The 9,193-nt window shown below is 35.3% G+C and overlaps 1 protein-coding gene across 3 annotated transcripts; it reads left to right on the top strand.

Moving 5' to 3' along the window:
- Positions 1-3,804: 3,804 nt before the first annotated feature.
- Positions 3,805-9,065, top strand: LOC144563726 (sulfhydryl oxidase 1-like). Of its 3 annotated transcripts, XR_013514400.1 has the most exons (13): positions 3,820-4,117; positions 4,572-4,596; positions 4,688-4,780; positions 5,199-5,371; positions 5,761-5,833; positions 5,940-6,008; positions 6,251-6,324; positions 6,553-6,709; positions 7,076-7,116; positions 7,248-7,394; positions 7,638-8,072; positions 8,713-8,838; positions 8,877-9,065. XR_013514400.1 is itself a non-coding variant. In XM_078313220.1 (12 exons), exons 1-12 carry the CDS (start codon positions 3,912-3,914, stop codon positions 8,732-8,734), a joined length of 1,515 nt encoding a protein of 504 aa, XP_078169346.1. In that variant the 5' UTR covers positions 3,805-3,911; the 3' UTR covers positions 8,735-9,065. The 3 variants fall into 3 exon arrangements, 2 of the variants coding, with proteins under 2 accessions (XP_078169346.1, XP_078169345.1); XM_078313220.1 differs by having other exon boundaries at positions 3,805-4,117; positions 8,713-9,065; XM_078313219.1 differs by having other exon boundaries at positions 7,638-8,125; positions 8,713-9,065.
- The last annotated feature ends 128 nt before the right edge of the window (positions 9,066-9,193 follow it).

Here is a 9,193-nt window from a genome sequence, read left to right on the forward strand (position 1 = left end):
TTCCAACTCGGTTACATGTGGTGGAAATGCTACTTTTCAGGCCCTTTTCCTTTCTGAGTTCTGAGAGCTCACTTTTCAGGCTTTGCAGGAAATGCTACTTTGAAAATGTGAGAAAGAGCAGCATGCCATGCCTGTTTTTGATTCCATATCTTCTCCTGACATCATCACTAGTTCACTACAAATCCCTATTATATATCATCAACTCGTATCTCAATGCATGGCATGTGGTTTGGGTTGTGTCTACTGTTTTTCTGGTAAAAAATAAGATCCCTACTAATGAACGAACAAGAGTAGGGCTGCACAAAAAGTCCGTAGTTCGTGATTCGATTTGAGTTTGATTCAAAAAAAGTTTGTAATTAATTTGATTCGAAATTACTTCGTTCTGAAACAAATTAAATCAGTTTGATTCGAATCTTATTCAAATCAAACTCAAACTCAAACTGGGTATAATTCATTTGAAATTGATTCACAAACTATTTAGGTTTGAATCTCAAATAACGCAACTAATGAGTTCAACCATCAATTTTTAATAATGCAGGAACCAAACTTATATCAGAGCTCAAAATTGTTAATATAACGATCACTTATAATAGAAAATTATTTCAGTAGCGTAACAAATTAACAATGGAATAAGTTCCATTTGACTTCCATGCCGTGATTTTAATCAATCCAATAGCGTAAAAGGTAAGAGAATCTTAAGCTGGTCCATGATTCATCAGTGTGAATTCGTAAAAGGTAAAAGGAAACCGTATGAATTTTGTTTCGCGAGAAGAAAACTAATGCATAAACTACCGGTACAACTAGGGTTGTCAAAAAAAATTGTAGTTCGTAATTCGATGGACTTCGATTTGAAAAATTTGTAGTTCGCAATTAATTCGATTCGAAATTAGTTCGTTCTAAAACAAATCAAACCAGCTCGATTTGAATCTTATTCAAATTCAAACTCAAACTCAAACTAGGATAAGTTCAATTTGGTTCGATTCGTTTGCCGCTCTAAACAAGAGATCGTTTGCCAATTCTTATTTTAACAATCATGTTAATGATTTTTCAAAAAAACAAAAATTATAAGAAAAATAAAAATAATTTCATAGGTATGTTATTGTAAATATAAATTTCATATATGAATTTCAAAATTTTGAGATTAAATGAAAAGGCAAACTTGTGACATTTTGCGGCGTCAAAAATTGTAATATTGAAACTCTCTCTGTTTTACGATGCATCAAGAATTGTTATAGGTTGAAGTTACATGATTTTAGGACGAAATATATATTTAATGCACTAATAAATAGCTATTATAAATCCATAACAAAGGTAGTAGCGTCATAGTTTTAATCAAGCAACACCTTTTCGAATAAAATTATATAGAAAGAAACCTACATTGTTTGACCAAGTGTGAAAAAAAAAAAAAAGAAGGAAGGCGTAACGTAGAAGGAAAATGAAAACAAAGAAAAAGTACCGAGTGCTTGCTTTCCCTTCGGAAAGGCTTTAGAGGTTTGAACTGAAAATTGTTAAGAGATGGTTCGTTTGAATCACAAGCAAGCTGATTTTAGAGGTTTGAATTGAAAATTTAATTTGAAATCATCACGAATTAGATCGAGCTGGCTCACTGAGTCTGATTGAATCTTGTTTTAAGAAAAAAATAAATTCTACAATTTTTTTGGATCAAACTGGATTGAGCTGAACTGAGCTGAACCGAGCTGGACAATATAAAATACATACAAATTAACAAATTAATGTCTAGCCAAGTTAGCTCGCGAGCTGACGAGCAAGTTAGACTCCAACTTAAACTCGTTAATTTTGAACCGAGCTAGTAACAAGCTGACTTATTAACAGCTCAGTCAAGTAACAAATAAATTGTTAAGCTCAGTCCAGTAACAAATAAATTGTTAACAAGCGAATCAGATGTGAATTATGATCGAGCCACAAATTAACTTTTTTACCACCCTTGAAGTTCCCTACCGGAGTACCGTATTGAAAAGGGGCAGCCTCCTGGACCCACTGACATGGTGGTCCCACTCCCCACCAACTCAGTGTTAAGATTTTTAATACACTTTTAAAACAAGGGGGTCGGCTAATTATGATTGTGTGAGACTTTTTCGTCACCGATTTTTTTTTTTATCTGTAGCATTTAATATATACAGATAGAGATGAATTACGGTACATTGCAATGTATAAATATTTTTGTACATTGAAATATAAATTACCGGATTCAAAGTCTAAATAACTGATTCAAACCGTTTATCTTGTTCTCCATATATAATATGTGTTTGGATACCAAATTATATATTTTTTGGAAAAAAAATTACTATTTTTTTAGATTTATTGAAAATTGTTGTTTTTTTATGATTCAAATTTGTCTGAAAACAACAATTTTCAATGAATCTAAAAAAAAGAATAAAAAATTTCAAATTTACTGCGGTGAAATGATAAAATAATGTTGTCCAAAGTAACATTCATATATATATATATATAGCACATAGTACAAATGTTGTCCAAAATAACATTCTTTTACTGCGGTGAAATGATAAAATAATGTTTATTTCAAATTTTCTAAATAATATTTGTTTTAGAATGAAATATTATTAACTTTGTTTCTCTAAAAGTGAACTGAACTGTTGTCAATGATAATTCTTCTATTAATATTTTTTTTCTGAAACAGTGTATATAAATAAATGTTAATCATGTTAATAAAATATTAGACATAATCCATACTTATCTAAATATATATTTTTTCCAATCAAACCCTATTTTTTTTTTGTTTGGTCTCTTTAATATCCAGTCAAAAATCAGTACTGGACGGAAAAATTAGTCTTTTAAATAAATAAAAAATAGAATCTCTCTATCATTTTTCACTTTTCTAGTATTTTACTTTTTAAAATTTTAATCTTTTGTAAATTTCATTATAAAGATTTCCGTCCTGCGGAAAAAGTAAATTTCACATTTAAGTTTCTTAAAGGATTTTAATGATAGATGTACCCAAAAAAAACCCCACCAGTCCCCCACTAAATGTTCTCCACGTGCAAGACCTCTGATCTCGTCAGATGGAATATTAGCCGTCAGATTCAAATGGAACGGTAGAAGCTAGTCACGTCGCCTCCAGTTATTCCTGAACTGGAGAGGAAAAAGGGTGTTACTTTCCTTCAACTAGACTCCAGTCTCCAGTCAACTCTGGTACCTGATTAACAATTAACAGAGAAGTTTTCACTTCATCCAGTGCACGCACTATAGAATGACAACAACCCTGCAAATGGTTCCTGCGCGGTGCGCTACTTGAAGCCATAATTATTCTGTTAAAATCTTTACCCGTTGTTTAGTACAATTTATATATTTTCTTAACGCTAACAGCAGCATAACAAATCTGACTTTAAATTAAAATAACGACAAATATAAATTTCAGTTCAACAAATCCCCCAACCACATGAGTGCGTATCCTCTGAGATACCTCATATTTTGCGTGACCGACGTGTCCGGTGCCTATTCGGGGATAGCACGGGGGCCAGTATTATTTGAGCTTTCAGATTCGTGCAGAATGTATTTGAACGGTTGAGATTCTCCAAAAAGTAACGCAAACTATGAGACATCTCAGAAGATCCGAATTCCAACCTCCTGTGCGTATCCTCTGAGATACCTTATATTTTGCGTGACCGACGTGTCCGGTTCTACTCGGGAATAGCGCGGGGGCCAGTATTATTTTAGCTTCAAGATTCGTGCAGAATGTATTTTAACGGTGGAGATTCTCCAGAAAGTCACGCAAAATATGAGATATCTCGGAGGATCCGAATTCCAACCTCAGCGCCAAAGGCACCTTTCCTTTTCTCCTCATTTCTTCTACCTTTTTTTCTCTCTGTAAAAGGAGAGATCGATCTGTTCTCTCCTCCTCTTTCTCTTGCGATTGCTACTCGCCATTAGAGATGGCATCTCTTCCACTTCTCTATCTTTTTCTCTTCCTCCACCTCTCGCTTCCCTCCACGGGAGTCTCCGAGCGGGTCCTTCTCCGATCGCTCGGCGACGGTGGACGTGGCGCCGACGCAGCTGTCGACCTCAACAGCACGAATTTTGATGAGGTGCTCAAGAGCTCCCCCACTTCCTATGCCATCGTCGAGTTCTTCGCTCACTGGTATGATTCTCTCTCTCTCACTCTCTGTATAACGGGTTTGATCAGTGGGTTCGGTTCAGCTAGCTGTGCTTATTTTTCTTGATCCTTGCATATTATCATATCTGTCACCATTTTTTCTTCAGAACACTACCGATTACGAACTTCTATACGATTATACCCCCCTTTTGTTAGGAGATATATGCTGTACACGTCTTGGAGATAATTAGCAATAGCAGAATGTAATAGATTCAGTGTATTGAGTGAGTAATTAGTTAGAACTGTGGCAACGGTCTTTTACCAGTTGACTAGGATAGTTAATGAAAAACTCTGGAAATATAGAAAATATTTTGTCATTCTGTGTCATAGTATCAGAGCCTCTCTCTGATCCAACTACGCTTCTCTCTTTTTTTATACCCCATTGGTTGTTTAAGGTACTTTTCTAATGGATTTTTTTTTGTTATTCTTTTATTCATAGGTGTCCTGCTTGCAGAAATTATAAGGTATTTTTCTCCCACTTTATTATCTGTTCTTACTTTTCTATCTTGCTTATATTGTTGCTGGTAACAAATAATCGTCGTATGGGTAATGCAGCCTCAATATGAAAAGGTTGCAAAGCTATTCAATGGTCCAGATGCGGCACATCCTGGAATTATACTTATGACACGTGTGGATTGTGCCATGAAGGTACTTTTTAATTGTAAATGAAAGTACAGAGTTTTATTTTTTATTTCATATTTTTTTTGGGCAAGTAATAAGCTTTTAGATGTTGGTTTCTTACCGGGTAGATTCCATTACAGGAATATTACCATTATGGTACCCCTGCCTAGATGCCTTTTGTATTTCAAATATGATACCATTCTATAGTTAATTGAAGACTTTTTTTGTGTCACTGTTTGCATATATGCTGTCTATTGTGAAGCTACTTGGGGGCAATTTTTAGTTACAAACAAATAAAATATTTTAAATTTCAGCTCATGAGCAACATATCAAAATATTGTTGGGCTTTAGTTACACACAAATGGGATTTGCTGCTGTTTGCAAAAAGTCTAAAAAGTGTCACATCGAGTCAGCCTTAGTTTCTTTTGCATTTGTGGCAGAACAGATGAATGCAAATCTGTGTGACAGATTCTCTGTTGGCCATTACCCCATGCTGCTATGGGGCCCACCAGCAAAATTCGCTAATGCCAAGTGGGATCCTAAGCAGGAGAAAAGTGAGATTGATGATGGAAGAACATCTCAACGCCTGCTTAATTGGATAAATAAACGCATTGGAAGGTTATTCTTGTTCATTTTATGATGAAACAGGACCATGTTGGTACGATACCATCTGGGTCAAAATGTCTGAATAAATATTCCCACATTAATTATAAAACAAAACAAATCGATTCAAACCAAAAGAATATATATGACATGAGAAAAAAATAACTGGTAGCTGGCACTGATTCTTGCACACATGTAGCAAGTACCAGTGCTGATCTTGTACATGAACTCATCAAGCAAATTGTCAATGATCAAAATGGATACTTCTTTATAGCAGCTTGAGAGTTCAAATGCAGGTAATCAATGCACAGAGTGCCCAGTACATGCACATATTAAAGTCTCTCCAAAGAAATTGAAGTTATCTTTTGTCCTTGTTTCCGTTTAATAAAAACTTGTATCAACAGCTCTTTCAATTTGGATGATGATAAGTATGAGAATGAGAATTTTCTTCCAAGGAATGCATCTGATCCAGAACAGGTAAATCCTGTTAAATGAATTCTTAAATGAACACAATCTTTGTTCTTTATCTGTTTTTTTTTTTAACTATAAGCCTAATATTTTATTTTGTACTCTTCTCTTCAAGATTGCACGTGCCATCTTTGATGTAGAGGAAGCGACAGCAAAGGCTTTTGAAATAATTTTGGAACACAAGGTTCAGCTGGGGCCTCTCAATTTATTCTAGAAACTTTTTTTTATACTTGACATCCCACCTCTTTACATTGTTGCAACAGTTGTTTAGAAGGCAGCTTGTTGTAACAGGACTTGAAAAGTGTAATTGAGGTTAATCCAGGCCTCAGTTATACAATTGGAAAAGAAACAAAATCAGTAACAAATCCTAAAAAGAAACTATATTGCCTTTTCTTGTTTCTATTGTTTTTTGTGAATGGAATTCAGATGATAAAGCCTGAGACTCGTGCTCCGCTTATAAAGTTCTTTCAGCTTTTAGTAGCCCATCATCCTTCTAAAAAGTATGCATTTCCTTCTTTTCTTTTTATCCTGATATACAAGTAACCATATATTTAGTTTGGATATTATATGCACTATTATAAGGTATCTGTGAAGACAAAGATGAGGTTTTGCTTGATTTATATTCGTATCGAGTTTGCCTTTGGGCTGAAACATCATATCCAGTGGATAAAATAAAAAGACGTAACTGAATCAATGTTTTTGTTTAATTGATAATGTCGATATGCCAGGTGTAGGAGGGGTTCAGCTGAGTTGCTTGTAAACTTTGATGAGATGTGGCCTTCTTCACACCTTTCACTTAATTCAGAGGAGGCTACTCAACTTTATGGCAGGGATGCTACAGAGAGTACTGCTGTTTGTGGCAAAGAAGCTCCTCGTGGATATTGGGTAAGTGTCTTGTACCAGTATATACCAATACTGGACCCAATACGTACTGTTCCAAGTCGGTTAATATACATACTATTAGGTATTGTTTTTTGGTTATGTATAAAGTTTAATCTTCAAATAAGCCTTGACCTTTTGCTAAAGCTTGAAAATTGAGATCTCTGTACTAACTATATTGGTTCCTGTCACAACTTGGAAGATAGCAAGATGCGGCCTAGAGCGGCCAATTTTTTTTTTTTTGTATGTTGGAAATGATGTTATTATTTTCTTTGGCACTATTTTTGTTATAGTAATCTCTTATTAGATCCCTTGTATTTAATTTAAGAAATACCAGCTTATTGCTTTTGCTCTTCATGGAATTGGTTACAGATGTTCTGCCGAGGGAGCAAAAATGATACAAGAGGGTTTAGGTACTGAAATGCTAAGTAAATTGAAATCACAATTATCTGTTTCGCTAATAACATATATTTCCTTGAACAAATTTCATTCCTAATCTAAAATTTTGGTTTTAATTCTTGTTTCTCATCTTCTAATTTTGTAGTTGTGGTTTATGGGTGCTAATGCACTCACTTAGTGTGAGAGTTGAAGATGGAGAGAGCCAATCAGCTTTTGTTGCAATTCGTGACTTCATTCACAATTTCTTTATTTGCGAAGAGTGTCGTAGACACTTTTATGACATGTGCTTGAGGTAATATGAAGCCCAGCTTTCAAATTATATCAGGTGCAAATTAATATAATTAAAAAAAAAGGAAATATGTATAAAGAAACAAAATGCTTTAAGTGTGACGTAAAACTAGTGGAGAAAACCAACTCAGGTCGAGACCAGCTGTTACCAAATAAGTCAAGGACCTATAAGTGGACTAGTAAACAACTCCTCTACTATTATAGTTTTCTTTTGATGTATAAATATATTTCCAATCTTTAAATGTAGTGTCAAAACTCCATTTGAATCAACCCGGGCGCTGAGCCTATGGCTCTGGCAAACACACAACAAAGTAAATGAGCGGTTGATGAAAGAAGAGGAAAACCTTGGCACTGGTGACCCATCTTTCCCCAAGTCTATCTGGCCGTCACGTCAGCTCTGCCCAACCTGCCACCTGAACCCTGCCACTTCCACTGAAGTGCAGTGGAACGAGGATGAGGTGTTCAAATTTCTTGTCAAGTACTATGGCCACACCCTAGCACCCTTGACCAAGGAGGCATCAACCGGTCAAAGTCAAACCGATTTGTTGACCACCAACGATTCGGCTGGTGGTGCAGTTAGTGCTGAGTCGGTGCCAATGTGGGCAGCACTAGGTATCGCGCTTGCAAGCGTGACATTTGGCGCACTGGCATGCTTCTGGCGGGCCCAGCAAAAGAACCGAAAGTACTCACACCATCTTCGATCTTTAAAGAACATTTGAATTTTCTCTTAGGAGGGTAAAATTGTCCCTACTTGATACCCACTTATATCTATAGAATGTACATGTGTATATAAATATATTTTCTCCATCTATAGAACCGTCCCCTCTTGATAACACTTGCAATCTCAGCAAGGCTCAGTTGGCCTATAACTCTAAAGAAATACACCAACCATTCTTTTAATCGAATCAATACCCTAACCTTTTAATTTTTGTGTTCGGGTGTGCTCTTGTGTTATTCAGACAGCTTCAGTGAATCAAACTTAATTGTAGATCTTTAGCCTCTAGGCCTGATAAAAAAATAGTATTTGCATCGGAATAGATGGATACAGATGACCCTATTAGTGAGTGGTTAGCTGTACTAGCTGTTGCTAGATCTAGTCATTTCACAAATCTTTTAAAAATTTACTGTCATTAGGGTTTTGTGGCATTGTGATGCTTGGTATTTGCATATTAACACCCCAAAAAATTCCTCTTTTTTCATTGAGCTGCTCAATGGTGTGGTCTAGAACAGCAATGTTTTGTACCCTTCGAGCATACAGATGCAAAATCTAGCTTTAGAAATTTTCTCTGATCTTTCCTTCTCTCTTTTCTGTTTTATATCAGGCAAAGAAAGAATTGGAGTTGAGAAAATGATAAGAGTGCTGCTTGGGCATGCCGAGAGGTACAAAGCAATATGTACTCTGTTAATTTTTGAGGTATCCATGGTTGTAAATTTTATTGAATGCTTTGCAATTGTTGAATAGGACATTAAAACTCATACCGCATAACAGGTTAGGAAGGTGCTTTTAGAAAGCATAGGTTTTTAAGCAAACTTCACCACTAGAGCATGTTTCAATGATGCCTTTTTATGTATAAGTTTCAGTTGTACCAGTTCGTTGTAACAGTCTTTGATCCTGATAAAATGGCGCTCAGTGTTAACAGTACTACAGCTTGATGAGAATAGAATAACAAACAAACACAGTTCTTAACATTTAATATTTCTTAGTTAAATTGATATTAGATTTACATTTTTGTATACATGAAGTATCTGTCAACAACTTTTCTCGAATGTACAGATAATTACCTGTGGTAAAAAAAAAATACA

This window comes from Carex rostrata, chromosome 12 (assembly GCF_964058835.1).
Source record: "Carex rostrata chromosome 12, lpCarRost1.2, whole genome shotgun sequence".
NCBI classification, from domain to species: domain Eukaryota; kingdom Viridiplantae; phylum Streptophyta; class Magnoliopsida; order Poales; family Cyperaceae; genus Carex; species Carex rostrata.

Bases quoted from the DNA above. Each gene is read 5' to 3' on its own strand.
- LOC144563726 (XM_078313219.1), top strand. From the start codon at position 3,912: ATGGCATCTCTTCCACTTCTCTATCTTTTTCTCTTCCTCCACCTCTCG. The intron at 4,118-4,571 runs GTATGATTCTCT...TTTTATTCATAG, and splicing joins GTCGAGTTCTTCGCTCACTG to GTGTCCTGCTTGCAGAAATT. The intron at 4,781-5,198 runs GTACTTTTTAAT...GTGGCAGAACAG, and splicing joins GTGTGGATTGTGCCATGAAG to ATGAATGCAAATCTGTGTGA.